The sequence below is a fragment of the Quercus suber genome, unplaced genomic scaffold (assembly GCF_002906115.3).
Source record: "Quercus suber isolate HL8 unplaced genomic scaffold, Cork oak 2.0 scaffold_6, whole genome shotgun sequence".
In the NCBI taxonomy this organism is placed as follows: Eukaryota; Viridiplantae; Streptophyta; class Magnoliopsida; order Fagales; family Fagaceae; genus Quercus; species Quercus suber.
Window position 1 is genome coordinate 2,013,793 of NW_027069472.1, and position 25,395 is coordinate 2,039,187.

Here is a 25,395-nt window from a genome sequence, read left to right on the forward strand (position 1 = left end):
GTGAGAGCATTGGCAAAGATATTCTTGTTAGATTTAGGCTCTTTGAGAGCAGTCTTGGCCTTGGAGCTCGAAGGGCCTAATGCTAGGATGGCTGAGGGATGGTAGACATTCTCTACTCTCCTTAGGGTGGAGGAAGCATCTACTCTAGCTTGGTTGAGGGCTTCATTTCACACTTGGAGGCAATAATTTCTATAAACCCTAGAAACCTCAGCCCTTAGGTTTTCCTCGGTTTCTGCCACCACAATGTCATACCCTTCCTGCTTAGCTTTTTCTACCACACTTTCAGCTTCTTCCAATTTTTTCTTTAAGGTCCTTATCTGTTCCTTAGCTGTAGTTAACTGGTCCTCGGTGTGGCGGAGTTGTTTGTGTTGGTTCTTCACTTGCCTCTCAGCCCCTGCCAAGGCAGCCTTAGCACTTTTCTTCTCTCTATCAGCCTCAGTTAATTTGGTGTTTAGGTCCTGAATCCTCTTCTCGGCCAACGAGAAGGCATCCATAGCCACTATGTGTAGCCCTTCTTCTTCCTTCATTTACCTGTGGGAGTTGTTCACTAACTCCTCGGCTATATACGTAGCTTGAACAGCCTTAAAAAAAACAAAAACAAAAAACAAAAAAAAAAAAACAAAAAAAAAAACAAAACCAAAAAAAAAAAAAAACAAAAAAAAAAACAAAAAAAAAAACAAAACAAAACGTAATGATGGGAGAAAGCAATTGGAGCACTAAGTTATAAAAAATAAATAAAAATAAATTAAAAAAAAAAAGATAAGGAAGTACTTACCAGCGCAAGATCTCTCTTCAAAGTAAGAAACACTTCATATTTCTTCATGGTCCTCAAGTCGGCCATGTCATCAGGCAACAGTAGGGGCTGCTCTAGGGTATTTTCCATATACCTAGCTTTTCCCTCTTGGAAATCCCTGACAGAAGAATCTATAGGGAGAGGAGATCCATTCAGCACCAGAAGGGGGGGGGTTCTAAGTCTGAACATTGACGCGATGATCACGCCCCCTCTCCACTATGGCCCCTTCACTTAAAGACCTCATTTGGGTCGTTCTGGCTACTTTGGCCCCCTTTTTGGGGCTCAGTTTCTTTTGGGGGAGATGCTCCTTTTCTCCTCCACTACATCTTTGCCTTTTTGGTCTTGCTTTCTCTTTTTATCTACAGGATCAAGCTGAGAGGTTTGGGAAGGAGGAGGAGTAGAAGGCTTGGTCTGGACAGCCACCTCATGCACAGTGCCCCTTGCGTGCCACTCCAAGAGCTCAAGAAGGCTCGTCTTAGGTTTGCGCTGAAGCACCATCGTGTCAGGTACACTGGGGGCTTCCTGGACACTGCTTACTTGAGTTGGAGGAAGGTGGTTGAAATCAACGACTAGAGGTTCTAGAGATTGAATCTGGTTGAAAACTTCAAAGTCCTCCTCAGAGTCAGAAACTTCAACTACTTTTACTTTTTCCTCAAGAGCTGGTTGGAAAGGAGTTGCTTCCTCCTCGGCTATGCATTGGAAAGGCAACTCCACTTGTTGTGCACCTTCTAGAGGAATGCTAACCAAGAAACCAGGTATGGCAATATTGATCTACTATAGCCGAGGAACTTTCACCTTTATTATGTACTTTGGAGCTTGGAAACTCGAAGAGATGGGGTGGTAACCAAGGATTATGTGGGCGGCTCGCAATTGTCCATCGGTGTGGACAAAGATCTTGACCTTCAATATCCTTGTCAGGTCAGGCTCGTTGACAAGACTGAAGTTGGGGATTGCAGAGTACTTATCTGCAAATTCACCAAAAAGAAAAACATTGTTAGAACATAACACAGGAAAAATAAGAACCATTTTGCAAATGAAATAGAAGAAGTAAACACAAAAGTTATTAGTAAAGGGTATTGTTGGAGTAATAAACCTACACTTAAACACACCACCTAGAGTCCCATCTCGTGTTAGGCAATAAATTCTATCATGCCACTCCCCTAAGACAATGAGGAAATCCTTGTTCATACCCTTGTTGGTATCAAGGAGACAATATCAGCCTGATTGCAGGGACCCTGGTTTTCAAATAGTACCCCTGGCCCTCGAGATGTTGACGATTGTATATCCAATTAACATCATGATGGGAGAGGTTCACACCCATCTTTTCGTTAAGGGAATCTACACTACCTAAAATTCTAAACACATTAAGGGTGCACTGGGTAGGAGAAAGTCTATGAGCAATAAGGTAGTCCCTAGTCACTCTACCCATGGGGATTCTCATCACTCCCTCTATAAAGGCAATCATTGGGATTACTACTTCTCCCTCTTGCCTCAAGGCATGCCACTCCCTCCGGCGGCAATACCTAATGGAAACCCCAAGCAAAATCCAATAGCAGACTTTAAAGCTCTCTATACCCTCTGGGGTGTCTACTAAACTAGCAAATCTACCCATTTGAAAAATAATTAAAGGTGTTAGGGTGACGAGGTGAAATTATCGATGCCGAGGAGGAAAAGGTCTTAAACTTAAAAAGAAGTGCTAAAGGTAACTTACGAAAGTGAAGAAAGGCTCTTCAAACTAGCTCTTGAGAGTTGAAGATGCAAAAAGTGGAATAATTAAAATCTTTGAGCAATATATGTATATATATATATGAAAGAGAAAAGTAAGCGGGACAGTTCCCACCCAAACCCCCATAAAATTTTCCATCGTAGGATCTCCATCATACTATAGAATGTGAGGAACATAGTGTCGTAGGAAATAAATGCTGAAGCGCCCCAGTTGCCGAAGCATCAAGAGCATGCCTTTTTGCAGTTGAAAAGACACCTGCACAAAAAGAAATGACATAAGAGTGATGAGGGTAGTCACTAGGGAGTCAAAATCCCCCTTTTTTTCCTGAGGAGCTACAAAGTGGAATTTCGAAGGGTTATTGTAGGGATAAAGGGCCCAAATATGGGTATTAGGTTGTGCGCTATGTCCAAGAACATCAAGTAGTCTGAGGAGAGGTAATGATGACGGAGGCCTACAGGACAATGGTCCATCGAAGGGGTTTGGTCATGAGGAATTGGAAATGTTTTCTGAGGAGAAGTTCCTCCTCGGCTGAACAAAGTAGAGGTCATAAGTCTGACCTTTCATCAAGAACAAAGTAACAGACAATCATACTGGCATGGATAAACATCAAGTGGGGATAAGACAAAAGAGAGTTGGGGAATATTTGAAAAGAAAGCTGCTACCACCGCATTAAATGCTCTGCAACTAACCCCCTAGCCTCAATAATGTGGAAGTGATACCTGAACAATAACATTAAGCCTTACATCTACCCACCAAGACTTCAGGAAGGTGCTGATGGGATAAGTATCAAAACCAACAGTTTGATCTACAAGTGGAGGGCTGAGATAAAGTAAGGAAGGGGAATATAAAGAAGGAAAACCTCATTGTAAAATGGATCATGAGAGAATCTGTAGAAAAATCACTATACACACAAGAACTGTGATTATGTTTAAGTCTAAAAGAAATATATAAGAACAACCTTCCTCGGACATTGCCGAGAAGAATTGTCCTTAACCAAAATGTTTGTTTATGCTTTCAAGTAACAATTAGCATACTGTAATCACGGTACAACTTGCTAAAGTTCAGTTTCTAGCCCACAATCTATAAATTCATTGTTTTGGGCTCTTTGGGCCTTAGTCCTTTTCTTTTTGGGCTTTGGGGAACAAATCGTGCCCTTACAGCTAAACTAACAAATTAGTCAAATATAAGTGATTAACAATTTCCATTAAATAAGAATTAAGCTACATTAAGCATAACATGTAGAGAGAGCAATATGGAAAAAAGGTAAAAGTATGCAAACCAAAGTCAAACATCAAGAAGCGTTTAGAAAGAGGAAAACTTGAAACTTCGAGATGAAAAACCTCTCCCCCAAGTCCCTGACTATACGGTCGAAAATCTCCACTAGACAAGATAGTTGCAGCACATTGGACATTATAAACCCTTCAAGCGCACAAGCCTAATGCACTTGAGCCCTCCAAGATTCAGATAGCAACTGGCTTTACCGAGCCCTTTCTCCTTCTAGCTTACCGGAGACACCTCATTGAAGCACCAGTGGAAAACCACAAAAAGATTAGATTTTTACTATGGCTTCTTAAGTTTCCACAGATTCACTCACAACTCACGTACTATGCAATGATGTGAGATGAATGTAATACAAATATCAATCAATGGATGAATGAGAGGGAAAAGAGATGGTAAAGTGTTTTTACTCAAAACTAAGGCACTCTCTTTTCATACATAAAATTTGGCTTCAAATGTGATAAAAATGATTCATAAGGTTAGGTCACCCCTCTTATCTGAATACCAAGCCACACACATTAGCTTAGAATGTGTGTACTAGCAGTTACACAATGGATAGAAAAAAGTTTAGAGAACAGAGTACATTGACTGTGCAACTTGTGACCTTATCACGGGCTAGCGAGTCATGAGATGGTCTCGACTTGTCTAATCAGCACTTTGATCTTGGCTTTTTGCTACGTGTCACTAACAAGCAAAGCAGGTCGCCTGAGGTCGCAAGATGATTCTAAATGTAGCTTTTCACAATTGCAGATAATGCTTGAGTATAATCTTCTCCAAATACAATTAATTAAATCCCAAAAAGATATATTAAAATAACTAAACAAAATATACAAAATTTTGTCATTAAATAAAGTCAATAAGTATAGACTTTTTAGAAATGGTATCAATTTTTATTATTATAAAATGATAAACTTTATTAACAAGAAGTTAAGTATTTAAGACATCAAAAGACGTGGTTTCTCCTCACACACAGTAGTTCAAATATAGCTAATTTTGATGTAAAATTATAATATCTTTGATCTATACTAGTTAACTACATTTCATTGAGGCAATAGAGTGAAACAACATACTACTTTCTTTTAATATATCTCATGTGGGTAAAAAGTTCTTTTGTTGCTGTGAGAGTTTGGTAGCTAATTCACATCAAGCAATATTAAATTTTAGTTTCGTTTTTAAAGTTTTCATAAAATTCATTTTTTGTCTCTAAATATTAAAAAGTTATTTTTTTTTCCCACTCATAAACTATTGAAAATGTAAGCTTTCTTTTTAAATTTTTTTTTTCAGTAGTTTAGGGGAAAGATAGAGACAAAAAAATAACTTTTTTTTCTCAATATTTTAGGAATTAAAAGAAATTTTTTAAAGTTTAAGGAAATAAAGTGTAACATTTTCAATAGGTTAAGGATGAAAAATAATTTTAAAAAACGTACGGGAAAAAATAAAAATTTTAATAACAAAAAACTGTGAAGAGGGAACCAAAAGTTTAACATTTTCAAGTCAGGGACTTATTATTATTATTATTTGGATTTCAGACTGAGAAGGCATTTCTGAAGCAACCAAAAGTGTTTTTATGGTATGAGAACAAACATAAGTCAAAATGTTTTTTTTTTCCCCCTTAGTTTGATGTCTTTTTGGGATTTTTTCTGTTGTGGGTTTTTTTTTTTTTTTTTTTTGAGTGGTGATTTTGTTTCTGTTTTGTCTGTTTTTAAAAACAAAATTATATATAGCTCGAAGAAATCTGGGAAGGGAAAAAGGCCTGGAAAAGGTGGAAACCGTTATTGGAAGAACATTGGACTCCAATTTAAGACCCCCAAAGAAGCCATTGAAGGTCTCTCTCTCTCTCTACATTTGTGTGTGTGTGAGTTTGAATTTTGGATATTGACTCTTAGTAGAGTATACACCACGTACTTAGTTTGCTTTCGGTTAATTTGGGTTTGTGAGCATAAGTTGGGATTTGAAACAGTACTGATATAATGTAAATATAGCCTATGAGCTCTGGCTGAAATGGCACCTCCTTTCCTTTAAGTGCAAGGTTATGGGTTCAAGATGCATTGATGTGTGTGTAACTTACAAATATCAACAACAATCAAGCCTTAGTCCCAAAATTTTTGGAGTTGGCTATTGATCCTCAACAAATTAGTCAAGTTTGGCCATATGTATTCTTTTCCATCATTCTTTTCTATTTGAAGAGATACTATCTCTTACCCTTTATTTTTTATTATTATTTTTCTAAGCCTATGGCTTATCTATGTTGAAATTATATATTCAACATCGATTATTTTTCAATTATAATCTTCAGTGTTTTTACCCTTTATGAAATTTCTTTGTTTGGTTAATTGATCCGACAATATATATGCTCAACTTAAGCATGCATTGGGGTTGTAGAGATGCAAAGCTATTATATCTAATTAAAGGCTCTAGTTTGAACCATAATATAACTTGATTGTTTGATGTAAACGTTTGATATTTATGTTGGTCAAAGCAAAATGGCAATGGTTAAGGGCAGGACAAAAATAGCTAGAATTAGCGATGAACTCATTCTTCAAACTTTGTGTGTGGAGTCACTAAACATTTATTTTTTGACAACCAGCTTTTCTGGGGTTAAAAGGAACTTAAGAAGTGAGAGAATCGATTGTTGATAATAGTAGTGAGAAAGTTCTCAATTAAGATAATTTATAGTTCCGCATTCCTGGTTTTGTTAAAAAAAAAATGATATGACTGATAGCTTGGAGCTGAGTCTTAAGAGGTTGTTGTCATGTTGGTCTTGTCTGGAGAGTGCCACAAGCTCCATCTCAATGCCCGGGATCATATTTGCTCGGTTTGTCTTATTTTTGTATTGCAGTGCTTCTTGAGGGTATTAAAGAATGACATTAAATACTTGATTACTTTTTCACAATTATATGGTATACAAAAGTAAGACTATTTGCCGATTAGAGCTGTTTTTTTTTTTTTTTTTTTTTAATGCAGGAACCTACATTGATAAGAAATGCCCCTTCAGTGGCAATGTTTCCATCAGGGGTCGCATCTTAGCTGGCACTAGCCATAGTTCTAAGATGATGAGGACCATTATTGTTCGTAGAGATTATCTTCATTTTGTCAAGAAAGAAACAAAGGCATGATCCTGCTTTTATTTTGATGGATTCCACTATCACCTATACATTTTCTCACTCTAGTAGAAGCATAACATCTTTTCTTTTTTCTTTGCTTCTCTTTCCCTCCCTTTTTGGGCTTCTTTCAGATATGAGAAGAGGCACTCAAACATTCCTGCTCACATTTCCTAATATGCTTCCGTGTGAAGGAAGGAGATCATGTCATTGTCGGCCAATGCAGGTTAATTTTTTAAAATGGAAGACCCTTTATTTCGTCATCTGTTTGTAATTCTGTGTACAATTTGATGGTAATGCATGCGTAGTTTCTCATTTTGACTGGCTATTTACCCCCACCATATTTCAGGCCACTGTCAAAGACAGTAAGGTTCAATGTGTTGAAAGTCACTCCGGCTGGTTCTTCTGGTGCTGTGATGAAGGCTTTTACAGGAATGTGAGGTGATTTCCAGTTAGGCTGGTTATATAATTGTTGTGGCTTCGGTGAGCTAGTCATGTTAAAGAAGGCTTTTGAAGTAGAGAGCATCATATTGACTGGGTGGACCTGGAGTTTTTTCTGCTGCTCCATTTTGTTGATCTAAATATAATTTTGACTTCTTTTAAGTATTATATAAAATTTTGAGTTTTGGAGAGATACCAATATGGTTCTTGAATAGGAGTGGAATCTTCTTTTCTAATCACTGTGTATTTGTTGCATAATTCCGAGTCTCCAAAAGTCTTTTAAGATCTTCTCAAATTATTCTTTGAGGTGCCCGGTGCCCCCCTCAGATAAAATAAATGTAACGATATCTCCATTGCAGGGTCAGGCACCTTAGTGCCTTGGCCAAACCAAGTGTGACATGTTGGAAACTTGGACTCTCTACTTACCAAATTGTAGGCGAAAATAAGAGGCTTTTAATATTGTCCTAATTGATGGTTAATATTTTTGCGGATTCTAATGAGTAATGGGATCAGCAAATATATTTTTTTAATCTCTAGTAAGTTACTTTTGGTAAAGCCAAGTGATCCACCTCCCTAGCCAATGGGAATGAAACCTTATCTTCATTGTGCCCATAAACTATGTTCCTGGTTTTGTAAATTTTTAATTTCTTTTCCAACATGTTAGGACTCAATGTTGGGACTTCCTGGCCCTGAGGCCTAAGCAATTAACAGCACAATGATGACGATAATAAGCTGTTGAAGAGGTTGAAATCGACCTTGACTTTTTAAGCAACGCTTAAGCTTAGCTCAACAAGATGTTCATAAATCATGCCCACTTCTCCTTTCTTAAGTAAAGAATATCTCTTTCTCAAAGGCTATAAGCTTTCAAAAACGAAATATTCTTTGCAAAAAGGAGCATAATTATTGCGCATGGCTCTAACTCACTGTGACTGGATAATATTGTGCCATGTCAGGGTCTACTAACCACGCAACCCAGAGATTCTCTACAACGAATGAACTAAATTCACATCACATCAACGTGTGAACTAATTTCACATTACATTGTACAATAATTTCAGTCCATTTTAATATAAAAATTTATATTTTTTATTTTATATAACCACTTTTCAAAAGGGTTCATATAAGATTATCTATTATATTATATTTGAATATAATATTCATTCTTCATTTACTTTTTTTTTTACTATTTCAATAAATGAAAAGAGAGGGAGAAAATGAGAAAAAGCAAGACAAATGAACAAAATATTTATATTTTATATGCACGTGAACAATATTGCGTATATTTACAATTACTGTAACTAGAATGTAAATTTTCATAATTTAATAAGTCGAAATAAATGATTTTTGGAGTTGAATGAACAAAATTTACCTCTTAAACTATTATGTATTGTCTGAGAGTGCTTTTATGGTTGACTTTGCCTTTGAAAATGATTTTTTTTTTTGGAGAAATGAAAGTGATAATTTTGATATCCCCTTATATAAAAAAATAAAAAATAAAAAGGTGAATTTCCCAACAAAAAAATTAATATAACATTTTTGTTTTATTTTATAAATATAACATTTCTTTGTTAAGTTAAATTCACATGCCATGGTGGGCATTAAATTGACTAGAGGTCCCCCATCTATTGGATTTTTTTTAGGGGATTAGATATTGAGAGTTGAAAGAAATTATAAAATACCGAAAATCTTCTTCTTCTTTTTTCTTTTTTCTTGGTTAATTTTAAAAGCCATTAAAGAAATTGAGATTAAGATCAGTTTACACTTTAAAAAAATGAAAGAGATTATATGTTATGCTGAGTAAAATTAGGATCACATATTGCATGATTTTATATTCTTATTAAGGAAATTACACTGATTGACAATCTAACTTATCTTCAAGAAAGCGAATCTAACACATTTTTAAGAAGACAAATTAATGTGCTGGTGCACTGGCTAAAGTAGCCCCTAATCTTTTTGAGTTAATCTGTTATAATAGGGTTAACTCGTCAAATTTCAATCAAACTTGACAATTTTGTAGGACAGCAGTTGTTAAATAATAGTAGGAAAAGGAATCTTACCAGAAAAAACAAAAAATAAATAGCAAAAGAGAAGAGGCCTTTTCGTTTTCCTTTTTCTGCCTTTTGACCATTGAGATTCGGAACAATATTGTTCCTTTTTCTTGTATATTTGTAAGAGTGATTAATGAATAATGAGACCTCACCTTTCGCATATTGAAAAAACAGATATCTTTTCTCCCTTTCACAAAAAGAGAGAAACAATTCGATTGACTAATCCTCTCTCACGTCATCTTCCATTGAACACGTTCTATCAAATCTTTTCGTATCATCATCATGAATATATAGAATGAAACGAACTTCCTAATGCAACTTGTTTTGCGTAATATTGTGGTTGGTAAAAAATATATATATTTCGTGTTTTTGATCGTTGGATATTTACAATGGTAAAGGGGTTTTGAAGTTTTAAATTCTAGACGTTTTTCTTAGAAATATCAGAAAGTTTCAGTTAAGTTATAAAACTCTTAATAATATAACTTTCAATTACATACAAAAATAAATAAATAAATAATTAATTAATCAAGTAGTGTTACGCAAAATAGTACAAGGATATTATGATTGGCAACCAAAATGACCTTGTGATCATTTCATTTTGTTTGGGTAAATTGTGGGAAAGAAAAATAAGAAGAGAAAATGTAGGAAATATGAGAACATTCTCTTGTGATGGGAATAAAATGGGAAGGGGAGAGGAGAAAGAGAAATGAAAATAGAAGAATTTAGTTTTCTCCAAGATTACTGTCCGGTTTCCTCCCTAATTATGAGGGATATACAAGAAAAGATAGAGTGATGTGTCTTTCATTTCTTTTCGTTTTTGATAGTTGGGAAAGATGATTTTTTTTTTTTTGGGGGGGGGGGAGGGGAGGAAATACACACACAAGGGAGGGAGAATGAGGTTTTAACATAAAAACACACCACAAACTTTACTCAAAAGTCACAATAACTATTAAATGAGGGTGATTGGAACAACTAGGAGAGGCAAGTTGAGCTAAAAGACTCTTGGCCTTAGTGTTAGAGTGGTGATGTTGGATACTTGGATTCCCATCATTTGTATATTTTCTCTTCCTTTTCTCCTTTGATAACCAAACATGCAAAAGAAAATATCCCTTCCTTTTTTCTTTCCACTCCTTCATTTCTTTTATTTTTCCTCTTCTTTCATTTTACCCAACTTGGTATAAGTTTCTTTACCACCACTGAAATGACAAAACCTTGGTTACAATTTTTTTAATATTGTATATTAGATTTCACAACTATTTCTATAAAAAAAAAAAAAAAGTTTCACAATTAAATTCAAAATTTAATGCATAGTTGTATTAACTAATGGAACATAAATATGATTTTATTTTCTAAGAATAAGTAAATTCAATAGAATTGTATGTTTAAATGAATTGAATTTAATCGAAAATTTTAATGTGTTGCATCTAAGAATTTATACCTAATTTTACCCATTATAAAGAGATTTAAATAATTTGCATATAAGATGTTACCTCCATCCACAGGTCACCATGACTCAGACTTTGTTCTCTCAAAGTTTTTGGGCATTATTACCAAAAATTCAACATATTTTTCAAGAATTTCCCCATCCCCAATAAGCTGGTAAACTTTGGAAGATTTGATCTTTCGGACACTTTCTCTTCTCTAAACTTTTTTTTTTTTAAGAAACAAACTAATTGTTAAATACACACACATACACTTAATTACATTTTCTCACCAAACTCAAATACATTACTTAACCCAAAGTATCACAACAAAAGAGAAACTATATATTTAATACTATTTTCACAACACTTTTATAATAAATCCTAAGTGGTAGTTTGTTATTGGCTATAATTGATGGACAAAAAAGTAATTTTAGTGATAAATTCAAATTAGAACAAATAACAATTTATCACATATGATATGTTGTAAAAATGTTATGAATATAACCTTTCCCAACAGTAAATCACTACCAACGTAAACACATAATAATGCAAATAACAATGATGACCATGATGAACAAAAACAAATGAAAAATCTTATACCCATATGAACATATCCCTAAAATCCTAACAACCGCTGCTGCTTATATCTTGGGAAAGAATCCAACGCTTTTTAAGCATGTGTTGGAAAAGAAGTCAAAGAAGTGTGCGTCCTACAATTATGACGCACATTAAAAAAAAATGTCCTGTACAGGCTGTACGTGATGACTAATTGTGAAGCAATGATTGAAGTCAAGCTCATCACATTTCCCATCTTTGATATGCTACCGACTTTTCAAGAAATTATAGATTGGGTATTAGATTTTTTATTTTATTTTTAACTTAGGGTCTGTTAGGAATCAGTTTATTTTGTTAAAGTTGAAAACTTTTTACTAAAAGTACTATAAATAAAGATAAAAATTAGCTAAAATAGTACAGTGAGACCTTGAATAGTACTAAAAAGTGCAATATGACCTATGAATAGTAGAAAAATAAATTGAATAATAAAATAAGCTGCATTTTTAATTTAAGGCCAAACGTATATTTAATAACATGTTAAACTGTTAAATCTTAAACTATCTACATTTTCTACTAGGTGCTTAAATCCTTAAACAGCATCTTCGTTAGATAATACACAATAATTGTATTGCATCATAATAGTAAATGATATTTGGCATAGGGTTATCCATGGGTTGATTTAGGCCAAGTTTGTGCTTAACCCACAACCGACCCAATCAGATCGGGTAGGGAATTTCTAGACCTACAACCAACCCATTAGGGCATTGGGTTGGTCGGTTCGGGTCAGCGTTAGGTGGTGGTCAGTTTCAGTTGAAGCTGAAAATCACTAAAAAAAATGGTGAGATCTCGCTGGATCCGTCCAAGAACCAGTGAGATCTTGCCAGATCTGGCGAAGATTTGGTCGGATCCAGAGAGATTTCTGCCAAATAATGCAAAGAACTTACATGGATCTAATGAATTTTTGCCAGATCTGGTGTATCTCCATTTGTTCTAACTGTGTTAGTCTCTGAAATTCGCAATATCTTGGTAGAAATATAGCCAAAAAGCTTGAGAAATCGTCAAAATTGATGTATTTCAGCTGAGTCAAGTTTCACGGGTTTTGGAGGAGGAGACCCATAACTAACCCGCTGACATCAGGTTTTTAAGGGTCAGGACTAGCATCCAACCACTGGAGCAGTCTAATCAGGTGGTGATGGGTCGAGTACGGTCAAGCTTGGCAGGTTGGTCGAGTGGATGATTAGGTTGGACACCCCGAATTTGGCACAACATTGAATTCCAAATTTTAAAAATTCAACTCTTCAACAAAAATTATCACCATTTTGTGCTTGCACCAAAATTTATAAGTGATGATGAAGGATTAGGTAAGTAATGAAGTAGTGATTGGTGAGTATTATTTAATAAAGTTACATGCGGCGGTTGGTATATTTTTAAATAAAATATTGATTTTATAAGTGCAAGCCATAATCCAAAGTCATCCTACTTTTAAAATTTGAAGTTAATATTCATAAAATTTAATAAATTTAAACTGAATATGGTAATTAAATTAATTTTAGTTCAATATAGATTCAAAGGAAAAAATTTGAGTTTTATTTTTTCAAAATAAAATTTCAGAATGAGAACTAAGAATGAGATTTTGGAATTCCTTAATTTAATTCACAATCAAGGAATTATATTATAAAAAGAAATAGCAAGAGTTTGTGATAAGTAGATCAACGAACAATCTAGGCTACAAGGCGAATTAAACCAATTATAATGTCTCTTATTGGAGAAAATAAGTTAAAATGCTATTTACAATTCACAATCAAGGAAATATATAACAAAAAAAAATAGCAAGAGTTTGTGATAAGTAGATCAACAAACAATCTAGGCTACAAGGCGAATTAAAATGCTATTTACAATTCATTGAAGAAGAATAATAATTATTTTATGCATTTGATATATACATCTTTTCTCTTACAATGTGTAAATTCAAAATTGTATGGAGCCAACATACTACAAGAGGAAGGATGCATGAAATACCTTAAAAAACAAATCTTAATTTTTAAAAATCAATTTCCCTATATATAACCCCAGCTAAAACTTGGAAATCTTAATGCTATAGTGCATTTTTAATCCTCCTAGCCATTATTCTAATGCAAAAATTATTTCTAAGAGGAATGCTCATGTTGTGGCAATTCCGCTTAGAAGGTAACGAGCTACTCCTATAGCACGTCCTTGGACAATGCTCAAGGCTCAGGCTAAATTACAGGAGCAACTTTTAATTTATTATGAGCCTAGATGATAAATTCAGTAAGTTCTTGCTAATAACCATGTCCAGTAAATAAAAATATTAAACTAAAAGCCCATACAAAATGAACACCTAAGAAAAAGAGGCCATATGCATATACTTAGGAATCATTAAGACTAAATTACCTGGGATGTTGTGTCCATAAGAAACCGCATAGCCACCCATTAATGGTATATATATAGAAAAATGTTATGTCCACAACATTATACAACAAATTTTAAGTGACAAGTTGTTACAGGCTGGTAGACAAAAAAATGATTTAAAACGATGGATTCAAATAAATATCACTAATATTTTATCATCTATCATTTGTTATAAAAATGTTGGATACATACTTTCTCATAAGTAAAGAAGAAAAAGACATTTCCATTTGCAAGCCGCAAGAAGGCAAAACCAATAGCACAATCTTTATAATAACCCAACCAACAGTTTTTCAGCCACGCTTTCATAGAAAAATCTGGAATTTAACGGCTCTCAATTTTCACTCTTTCTCTCGCTTTTTCTATGTGACACTACAACGACTAAACAAGTCTCCCAACATATTCTATAGAATCTTTTCTCCCACATATAATTTGTTCTTTGATTCTCTCTCTCTATCTCTCTTTCTCTCCGTGTCCTTGCTTTGTGTTACTTTTGATACCCACAAACAAGAGGTTGCTTAGGAACTGAACCACTACTCTAGTTCTAACACCGCCACCACCACTACCATCTTTATCATCATGTGTGTCCCGGACGCTGAGCAAGTTGGCCAGGAGATTGAGAATATGGACAACAATAACAACAGCAGCAGCAGCAACAACAACAACAACAATAACAACAAGGTGACACGTCCTTTGCATTGTGAAGTGTTGCATACCCAGATAGAGAAGTGGGACAAGAAATCTCCTTTGATGAGTTCCACTGATCAATTCTGTCTTGAAAGTTCATTTCCTTTAAGATTTCAGTTCCTCTATCATTTATTTGTTCTGGGTTTTTTCAAATTATAAATAAATATATATATATATATATTTTTTTTTTTTTTTGAAGACCATTTTGGTTGAAACTGGGTTCTGTGTATTTGTTTTCCCCTGTGGTTGGTGATTGGTGATTGATGATTGATAATGGCTTTTTTGTTTTTTTTTTTTTTTTTTTAATGTGAATTATTCTAGCGTATTTACTTATTTATTTTTGTTTTCTTCTCTTTGAAATTTAGAGGTTTATTGCCGGTACATCTGTCTGAAATTATTTGGGCTTATATGGTGTACCATTTTCATTTTGTAGCTCTGGACTGTATAAAAATGAATTGGTTTTTTTTACCAATTTTCAATTCGATGGAGATTGTACCACTTAAAATTTTTACTGTAGTTACCAGTTGGTTCTCTATTCTTTAGGAAATTATTGCTCTTCAATCATGTTTCCCATAATTCATCTCAACTTGGCTGCTTTTTCCAGTTCAGCTTCTATCATGAATGTATCCTGCTAAATTTTTTCTCATATAAAAAACTTCCTTATTTATTTACATTTTTATTTGCTTCTTTATTCTGGCTGTGGTTGATTGGAAAACAGTTTTCTACAGGAAGGTGGTTGCCCCTTAACATTTTCATTAAAGCTGGATGGTGATGATTTTCTAGATTGGTTTTTTATTGGTTTAAATTTTGACTGATGTGGAGAATTTTTTATTGATCATTTTGATACTAATGGATAAAGAAAATAAGTGGTGCCTAATATAGTTACCCTGACTTAGACTTGCCCCTTGATTGTGTTGACTCATGAACTTGGCTCTTACCAATGTCAATTGTCCTGCTTATTCTAAAGGTTCATTTTTCTAAAAAATTTCCATAGTTGCACTTGTTTTAAGAGCATTTGCTTTCCAATGATGACAGCCAGATGCTTCTATCTAATTAATAAAACCATACCTTTTCTGGAGAAGACTAACCCTGAGCAGTAAAATTCAACATAAGTAAAAATGGATACATTTTATCTTGGCACATTAGTAATTTCTATAACTTCATACTACCTTATCTTTCTTGCCAAGTATCTTTTAAGATACTTCTTATTCTCTTTCTAATTTCATATTGGTGTGGTTCATTCAGCTGGAAAGCATTTCTGAGGATAAAGCAGTTGTAGAGAGAAAACAGAACCTGTTAAACTTTGTCCCTTCCCTTCGGTCAGGAGAGTGGTCTGATATAGGGGGTCGTGACTATATGGAGGATACTCACATCTGCATTGGTGATCTGGCTAAGAAATTCGGTATTAATTCATACAGTGATGAAGTTATCTCCTTCTATGGTGTAAGTTCTCATACCTACTAAACTATCTGTGTTTTGTTTACCAAATACAATTTACACCATTTGGACTTTTCACAAGAATTACATACTTAAATATGGATTAATGTGAAATTATGAAGTTTCAACAGTCATTGCCTATACATAGAGAAAGGCTAAAATGCACTTTCCCTCTCCAAGTTTGGGGCTGCTTCGAAACTGGTTCCTCAACTTTCAAAACTTGAAATTTACACCGTCATTATGGTTTGTAACATTTTCACCATTAACCCACCTACAAGCAACATCATTTTTTGTGCAGAATGTCATTTTTTATGGGTTAACCATAACCATAAGAGCCTAATAGATGTAGATGGAAGGGGCATTTTGATATTATTGTAATACTCAAGAGTGTAGTTGCAAGTTAAGGGACCAATTTAGAAGCAACCTCAAATTTAGAGGGTGTACATATTATTTTGTTGTAGACCAAAAAAAAAAAATTGTGGGGTTCTTGCGCTAATTTGATGAATAACTTAGCATTACTTGAAAGCACTTGATCATATTTGAGAATTGTGAATGATCATATCTTAGATATGAAATGTGTAGCTGTGATTTGCTTTTGATTTGAAAAGTCTCTTACTTTCCACTTTCAAATTATGAATGATCATATCACATACTTTTTAGATCACTTTCAATTGTCTCATATGTATCCATTACCCAGAAATTAAGAAGCGTTTTTAATCTTGCAAACTTCAGTAGTGAGCAATAACCATTCCATATGAATAAAGAACTAATAACCATTGATAAATGTTTTACGGTATAGCAGTATAGCTATAATATCAAAGGCCAAAATTTGACCTATTTGGATTAGCTCACATGAAGTCAAATGTTGGCAGATGCATTGAAGAAACTTAGGGTGTGAATTTAACTGTAGGTGCCTTTTTTTTCTATTGAGAGTTGGGAATGAGTAACAGAGAAAACTTACTAGTTCAAAATTTGACTGAACAAGTATCATTCAGTTTGGAAGAAGCACATAGATTACTTTAGACATTTTATTCAGATGTTTGACATACATTTAGCTTTTGGTTTGAATAACAGGTATTTGATGGGCATGATGGAAAGTGTGCAGCACAATTTGTACGCGACCATTTGCCAAGAGTAATTGTTGAGGATGCCGACTTCCCTTTACAACTTGAGAAGGTGGTTACAAGGTCATTTATGGAGACTGATGCAGCATTTGCAAAGACCTGCTCCCTTGAGTCTGCCCTGTCTTCCGGGACAACTGCCCTCACTGCAATGGTATTTGGGAGGTAAGTTCAGTGTTGATTGGCCTTTGATTTAGGTACATTGTTCAAAATTGTCCATTCTTGCATAGTGACACTGCGGAGTGAGCTGCAGGCACAAAAATGAAAAAGGGCCAAATAAAAAGGAGTAAAAATGAAATATGAAATATGAAATATGATATATGAAACAAAATAGAGACACAGATGTTGGTGCAGCCTGGTTTCCTCCATTGGTCATTATTGTAAGTTGTAGTAATAAAAGAGGCTCACTAGTCACTATGATGAATTTAAAAAATTCCTTCTTTAAGGAATTGCTTATACCGTCTCCATTTGTGCATGCTTAAACTTTCCTTTTCACAGATATGAAGCCATGGCGTCATGTAGCTTGTTTTTAGATGATCTATGAGTGACATTTATACTGAGTTTCATTCTTAAAATACAACGATATTTTGGACAGGTCTCTGCTTGTGGCAAATGCAGGGGACTGCCGGGCTGTGTTGTCACGGGGTGGAACTGCAATAGAAATGTCAAAAGATCATAGACCCTGCTGCACTAAAGAAAGGACAAGGATCGAATCCTTGGGTGGATATGTTGCTGATGGTTACCTTAATGGTCAGTTGGGTGTTACTCGTGCATTAGGTGATTGGCACCTTGAAGGAATGAAGGGAATGGGTGAAAAGCTTGGACCATTGAGTGCTGAACCTGAACTTAAATTGGTGACACTGACCAAGGAAGATGAGTTTTTGATAATTGGTAGTGATGGAATATGGGATATGTTTTTTAGTCAAAATTGTATAGATTTTGCCCGGAGGAGACTCCAAGAGCACAATGATGTGAAGTTGTGCTGCAAGCAAATAGTAGAGGAAGCAATAAAGCGGGGAGCCACCGACAATCTGACTGTTGTAATGGTAAGTTTTCATATGGAGCCACCAGCGCATGTAGTGGTAGAAAGGGGAAGAGTCAGGAGAAGCATATCGACCGAAGGCCTTCAGAATCTCAGAGGCCTGTTAGATTGCTAATCCATTTTTAGAAAATCCCTGGTGTGCATAGGTTAGAACTAGTCAACCAATAATACTAAGTTGATTTATCAGCTCTTATCTTGAGTTTTTTCTTTATATATGTATATATATTCTTCCGGGAAATGGAACTGCCTTTTCCTTACCCCTTTATTCATTGATGCCTTATTTGGTTTCTGAGAAGAAGGAAGGAAAGAGAAGAAAACATGGAATCATAATTTGCAATATGTTAAAATTGGGGATGGAAATCCAACTTGTAAACAAATTGATTTGAGAATTGCACTATTAGTAATTCGAAGTATACACTAACGTACATACAATTGTTCTGTATTCATCAAACTTATTGTTGGTGACCAAGAAGTTTTTACCTTTTCCTTTTTTTTTTCAATGTTCTTCTTATCATCCATGGACTAGGGTGAAATTGGGCCCCTTAAAGCTGCTACTGCCTACTAAACTAAAGTTATTGAAGATGGTCAACAGTATCAACAAGAAGGTTAGACTGAGACACATGACCAAGAAATCTTCATTCTTCCAGACGGGCATCAGATATCGTTGATCACTCCCTTCACCGCCAATGACTTGTCATTTGCCTTAACAAAGATCTATTGTCTCCTTGCTGCTCCAGAACTATAACCCTGCAGAAACCTTTGGAAAATGCCGAGTATAGAGCTTCCAAAAGTGCTAAGCATCTGGCAATTGAACCTATTTATGGTGGTGAAGCAAGCAACCAGCAATGAGTTTCACTCCCTGTATATTCTTGCCTACAAATGCTGTGCCACATGGGAAAGAGCAAAAATAGAAGGCTGCACTTCTTGCATCCTGCTGTCTGCGTTCTTCATTGAAAGCATCCTTGCACCTATGAATTGAATGCTTGCTAAGTTGAGATGAAAACCTTCGAGTCCCACATTCACCTTGCCTGTATGGAGAACTAGTGAAAAAGAGCTGAAAGCATCGCTTCCAATACTTTACTTTGCACCAGCAGCCCCTACTTCAACCAAAATTATCCTGCGTAATTTGTTCCTCAGATGAGTGTGGTACTTCAACTTTGTAGTATCTGTATTTCCATTTGGTGGTGGTTATTAATACATTAAATTCCCAGCATTTATTTTAAAGAATTCTTCTACAGTTGTCCAAAGACATACCGGTTCCTCTTTTGCCTGTTTATTAGCTAATATTTATATTTCTATTTATTGCCGTTCTTTTTTTCTTTTTATTTATTTATTTTATATACCCTTTTTTCTTTCTTGATTGTGTAAACCTTATTAAGGCAGGGCCCTTTGAACTCACCCCTTGTATGGATAATCGATCCTATCACCAGACTCTATGTATTAGGTAATCCAAAATCACTATTAGTGGGGATTCAAACATCTAATATTTCTCACTTACAACATTTTTTTTTTTTGGGAGAAAGTTCTCATGTGCAACTTGACTCCTATTAATATTCATCTTTTACCTAAGCTAATATTTTTAGGGGGTTTGGGTTCGATTTCCCACTAGCAGTTTTTCTTGAATTACCTGATATACGGTTCTAGCAGGTGAGGTTGTGTATCCTTAGAAAAAGACTTATAATAAAAAAAATTTTAAAGTTGTTTATTACTTAAAGCTACACTACTCAATTTTTTTATTTTTTATTTATTGAATGAAAATTTTGACAAATCTTCTATTAAATTACATTTTCTTCTTACACCCTTAATATTTGCAAAAATTCAAGATAATCAAGATCAATAAGTATCTCATCTATAAAATGTTTAATTTAAAGTTTTCAAACTTCAAAATTATGCATAAAATATGCCTTTATATATCAAATAATAAATAATCTACTATTGACACAAAATTTGACCCCCATATTAAGAATATAGAAAATATGTAATCTAATGGTAAAAATTTCAAAATAATATTAATTCCATAAAAAGTTATTAGATGATGAACCATAACTATTAGAAACCATACCAATTTGACAGTTGAACCATCAAGCCAATGAACTGTACAAAACCCTAGGTCCATACGGAAGAAATGCCAAATTTGTAAAGAATCCATCATTTGAACCATCCTTTTTTTTTTTTTTTTTTTTTTTAATGTTGTGCTATTTTATCCAAATAAGATTCTATCATTCAATTTTTATTTATGAGATTTTGAGTCTCTTACTTTTAAACTAGAAGCAAGTAGTCAAAATGCTTCTAGTTAAAATATCAAGAGTAATGTTACCATCACCGGCTATTGATGTAAAAATATTTATTAGTTCTTATTTTGGTCTATTACTGATATCACTTTTTTACTTACTAATAAGTAATATCTACTTAACACTTTAACCATTTGTAAAAATGTTTGTAGGTCTAACATTTTTCAAATTTCAATTCAAGTATCCTTTTTCTAATCATTTTTTATATAAAAAAAAAATATATATATATATATATATAATATCCTAAATTTGAATAAATTTTCTAAACAATGGTATTCATTAATTTTAATATTTGATATACTACCGTATTTATGTTAAAATTGAATATCATCTCATTTTTATAGAACCGTACCTTATATATAGGAGTATTGAAATATACTTACTGAACAATTACATTACTACTTTTAAACATAGTAGTAGAAATGCAAGATGGATCAAAGAACATGTAGGGTATAAGAAGTGCAGGAACTAACAAACAGGCTTACAAGTTTAGTGGTGAAAAAAGAGAATGGAAAAAATAACTCTATCTGGATAAGTAGTTCTTGAACATGTATAAACACTATCTATGAATAAAGAATGAGATACAAGAAAGACGTATGATTACTCAAGTAATTTCTCTATCTATGTGTTGTTTCCTATGTGAAATACACTTCCCTCCTATAAAGGTACAACAAGAAACATGATACATGCCTCAGAAATTCACAATCAATGTGAGCTTATGCTGTTCCAAAACCATTTTCCCTCATTCAATTTCCCTTTAATCTCAGTTCTTGCAACACGAATCAAGAACAAGATCGCAAAGAAAATAGCAAGAATAAGCATAAAAAAGACGCTGTTCCATCCTCTAGAGGAAATATACCCAGCCAATAGTGGACCAAGCGCTGCCCCTACAGAACCAGTACCATCTATAATAGCAGTTACAGTAGCTAATGCTCGGGAATTCCCTCTAACAAAACTCTGGGTACCAAGATCGGCAGCAACAGCCGTTGTAATGAGTGAGTACGGACCATTTACAAGCAATCCAGAAAGAAACATCAATCCAATGTTGGCAAACATAGAGAGGCCTCCATATACACGGTAGAAAACAAGGGCTGGAATTGATAGTAACAAGAATGAGATTGAAGTAACTGCACGAGCATCAATCAAATCAGATATGTATCCTGCCAAAATTCCACCAAAGACCCCTCCAATATCGAAAATTGTTGAGAGGATTCCAGCAGATTTGTGTGACAAATACACACCAGCAACAGCTGCAATGCCAACACAGATTTATTAATGAACAAGAGAACATCATTACAAATTCAAATGCATATAGAAACACGGGCGCAGATGGAAATTGGGATGGTTCCATCATGCACCATATAGGATTTCAAAGCATTAATGATCTACAACAATGTCATCATGGAAAACTCAACCCACTACCACAAATATGTGTTCATACTAGTTGCAAATAAAAGATTATGTATTAGTACAAAAAGCTATGCACATACAACAAGGCAACTTCAACTCCAAGGGACCATCATAAAAATCAGTTTCAATAATTCACTCACATCTAAGTTAAAGCATGTACCTGTAGTTCATACTAATTAACAATAGCCAAATAAGTGATAATGTATTAGTGCAAAAAACTATGCATATACAACAAGGCAACTTCTACTCCATGGGACAATCATAAAGATCAACTTCAATCATTCATTCACATCTAAGTTAAAGCAAGTACCTGTATGCCTAATGTAGAAGGGCAACCAATACAGAAAAGTGTAAGCCACCAGCTTCGAGAAGAAAAGGCAGAAAGCAAAAGGCGCCACACCCGGCAGCCTCCATGCCTCCAAAAAACCAATTGCAGACGACGAAGTATCCAAACTCTCATTTCCCAACAGCCCCGCTTCCTCCGACACCACTCTCTCCGAATCCCCATTCACCTCCACATTCATCTCAACCTCCATTCCAGGACACTCTAACCCCAAGTCCTCAGGACTCACAACAAGAAACATAAACACCAAAATCCCAACCACAATCACCAACAAACCAGGCACCAAAAAAGACCAACCCCACCCGAATTCCAAAACCCCGGAAGCAACAACCGAACCAATAATGTTCCCAACCGAGGTATGTGAATTCCAAACCCCCATGATCAAACCCCGCTTAGATTTTCCAAACCAATTCCCCACAATTGCCACCACACAAGGCCACCCAATTGACTGAAACAAACCGCAAACAATCTGAACCCCAACGAAAAAACCCAACAAATGCAAATCCAACCAATACCCAAATCCAAAAACCATAGTAAAAACACCACTACCCATCATCCCAAACACAAGGAACAACCTCAAATCCATTCGATCACCCAAATGGCCGGCGAAATACATTCCCATCGAATAGGAAGACAGGAACGCGAGGTCGACCTCGCCGAGCCTGTGGGTCCCTTGAGGCCCATCAAATGGGGCCCAACCGGTATCAATGGAGGCCGAATTGTTGGTTTCGAGTGTGGGACCAAGCACGCTCTTGACGATGCTTGGGGGTTTGCGAGAGGCGTGGAAAGAAGCATAGGCGAAGAATGTGATGGTTAAGACTAGAATTTGATGGAACAGTAGGGTTTTGTGAGGAGGCTTGAGGCTTGGGAAGAGGGTCAAAGCTGGAGCTAGGGTTGGGGTTTTGGGTTGCATTTTTTTGCGATTGGATTATAGCCAATATTCATGGATTTCTACACAAACTGCGAGTGTGTGATTTCTGAGGAAGAGTATGATGGGTCTTTTTTTTTTCTTTTTTTGGGTGCAAATTGAAATTTGTGAATTTAGAATACAAAGGAATTTCATACAGAGGAAAAGGTTTTAATTCCTTTTTTCAGACACTATGACATTGATTGACTATTGAGGAAGAAGAAGAAGATGCAGTGTCTGAAAGGGGGCTTTTTTTGTACTGTGGGTAAAAGGTTAATGTATTGTTTTTGGTTTTGACCAATATGTTAGATTGTTAGCAGATCTAGATCTTAGATCTTTATTTTATTTTATTTTTTTTGGCAGATGATCTTAATCTTAAACCGTGTACAATGTCGTCTTCCCGAAAATGCCCTTCTTAATAAGTTGTAGGGAACGGGTTTTATATTAATGTTTTTTTTTTTTTTTTTTAATGAAAGGCTTCCCCCTTTGCAGATTCGGGTGATCCTCAAAACGACTTATGAAGGATAATCGGAAAAGAAAAGATTTGTAGATTAAGTGCTATAACAAAAATTGTACCATGAGAAAAAATATATTTGTAAAACTCTGGTTCAAAATGAAGACATAAGTAATACTTATTGAATAAATACCACATGTAGAAGTAATGTGCAACATTCCAGTTGGTTATCCAGAAGGCGAAAATTTTAAGTCCATCTTCACCAACATATGAGACTGGTTGGAGCATTGCAATTCAAAAAATATTCCTGTAAGAAAAAGCATTACGAGGAAACTTGTTTTTTAGTTCCATTTGGAAGTCTATAGGCCAACTGATAATGAAGTGTGGCAGCAAATGTGTCTCGCACCTAAGAGGCTCCTGTAATCTGAACATGTACTTTAAGAGCATCACAAATGTGGGGATTCTGAAGGGACATGTTAAAGTTGGGAAAAAGGGTTACAAAAATTGTTCCTACATTTAGAGTGGTTTGGACAATTCCTATAATTGCATTTTGGTATTCCAAGAATCTAGAATCAAGAAGTGAAACTCTAGAAGCTATAGGAAGTCCCTTTCTTCCGTGAAAGGTTAGTGCCAGTCTAACTGCACCAAAATGAAGATAAGTGTACCCTTGTTTTTGCCATAGAATCACAAACTCTCTAGGAAGGGCAAGAGTGATAAAATTTTCTGTTTCGCTTGCTGGAATATTGAACTGGTCAAACTTAGAAGCTTGGACATATTCCTTTAAAGTAGAAGGACGAGAAGGGCCTAAAAACTTTTTTATGGATTTTTTGAAAGAAGCCTGGGGTTTATCAAATACAGTATAGGGGTTTACAATAGGAAAGTCAGTGATAGAAATCTTACTATCTTCAAGTACATGAGATATTTCATACAAGTAGTCTAGCCTATTTGAAGTAGATTTACGAAGAGAAAGGTGAAAAGCAGGGCTTGTAGTATCAGTGATTTCTGAAGATACACTTGTCATAATAGTTTCTTTTGGAAAGAACTGTTTACCAAAGACCTATCATGACTACAACACCAACACAGGCTCAAATGTCCATCAGGTAACTCTGGAAAACAAAGTTCTTGGAAACTTATGAGAACAAACTCTTTAGTGTTCTACTTGATTATCAAATCCAGCGTTCTATTGTGAATAATACAGAGGATCCACTTATCATGGCAACTGTAAATCATAGGGCATACTAATCAGGACAATAGTCAAAGTATACTTATCAAAGGAGTGAGAAACAAATCATATGGCTCTGATACCAACTATTACTACGTGGAAGTGGAAACACAGGGAAAACAGGGAGTGTAAGAAGATTATGGAATATGGAAATTATAGAAACTGGTAAATAACGTGGACTACTAGGAAAATATAAATTTTGGGTTTTTGCACAAAGGATTAGGGGGTTGTGTGCATTTTAGACCTTTTTGTTTTAAATTTCTTGAAAATTTTGCTAATGGATTAAGAGTGCGTTTGGGAAGTGATGAAAGTTGTAGCTTATTAAAGTTTTTAGCTTATTTTAGCTACTATTTATGGGTCTTGTTACATTTTTTGTATTATTCATAGATCTCATTATACTATTTAAGCTAGCTTTTTAGTGGTTTTTTTTTTTTTTTTTGACACATACTTTCAGTAAAAAAATTTCAGTTTCAGCTAAATAAGCTGTTCCTAAACGGATCTAAATGCATTTATGGAACTGCAATGCATTTTTATTTTTGTGTAAGCTATTTTGTGCAGTGACAATTGGAGAGCAAACCTTTTAAAGGGATTCACAAATCCACATTCATGCCATCAAGGCATCAACAATCTTGATAGCCCTACCCACTGGGCTATTGACATCTTGTTGCATAAACATATTGAAGCTCTT

At 34.9% G+C, this 25,395-nt stretch overlaps 2 protein-coding genes and 1 pseudogene across 3 annotated transcripts; 2 read left to right on the top strand and 1 right to left on the bottom strand.

Moving 5' to 3' along the window:
* The first annotated feature begins 1,961 nt into the window (after window positions 1–1,961).
* Window positions 1,962–7,338, top strand: LOC111988933 (small ribosomal subunit protein uS17-like; annotated as a pseudogene).
* A 6,707-nt stretch (window positions 7,339–14,045) lies between these two features.
* On the top strand, window positions 14,046–19,297 carry LOC111988934 (probable protein phosphatase 2C 27). Of its 2 annotated transcripts, XM_065773242.1 has the most exons (5): window positions 14,046–14,474; window positions 15,726–15,923; window positions 16,992–17,203; window positions 17,634–18,084; window positions 18,607–19,297. In XM_065773242.1, the coding sequence occupies exons 1-5, from the start codon at window positions 14,373–14,375 to the stop codon at window positions 18,643–18,645; spliced, it is 1,002 nt and encodes a 333-aa protein (XP_065629314.1). In that variant the 5' UTR covers window positions 14,046–14,372; the 3' UTR covers window positions 18,646–19,297. The 2 variants fall into 2 exon arrangements, with proteins under 2 accessions (XP_065629314.1, XP_065629308.1); XM_065773236.1 differs by lacking the exon at window positions 18,607–19,297 and having other exon boundaries at window positions 14,047–14,474; window positions 17,634–18,552.
* Window positions 19,298–20,880: 1,583 nt separating this feature from the next.
* On the bottom strand, window positions 20,881–23,362 carry LOC111988938 (putative glycerol-3-phosphate transporter 5). The gene is made up of 2 exons (XM_024020742.2): window positions 22,092–23,362; window positions 20,881–21,621 (listed from the first exon to the last, which is right to left on the bottom strand). The coding sequence occupies exons 1-2, from the start codon at window positions 23,035–23,037 to the stop codon at window positions 21,077–21,079; spliced, it is 1,491 nt and encodes a 496-aa protein (XP_023876510.1). The 5' UTR covers window positions 23,038–23,362; the 3' UTR covers window positions 20,881–21,076.
* Window positions 23,363–25,395: the final 2,033 nt, after the last annotated feature.

Excerpts from the sequence above, each read along its gene's own strand:
- LOC111988934 (XM_065773236.1), top strand. The coding sequence starts at position 14,373 with ATGTGTGTCCCGGACGCTGAGCAAGTTGGCCAGGAGATTGAGAATATG. Across the intron at positions 14,475-15,725 it reads ACAACAACAATAACAACAAG|CTGGAAAGCATTTCTGAGGA; the intron begins GTGACACGTCCT and ends TGGTTCATTCAG. Across the intron at positions 17,204-17,633 it reads ACTGCAATGGTATTTGGGAG|GTCTCTGCTTGTGGCAAATG; the intron begins GTAAGTTCAGTG and ends TATTTTGGACAG.
- LOC111988938 (XM_024020742.2), bottom strand. The coding sequence starts at position 23,037 with ATGCAACCCAAAACCCCAACCCTAGCTCCAGCTTTGACCCTCTTCCCA. Across the intron at positions 21,622-22,091 it reads CTTCTACATTAGGCATACAG|CTGTTGCTGGTGTGTATTTG; the intron begins GTACTTGCTTTA and ends TTGGCATTGCAG.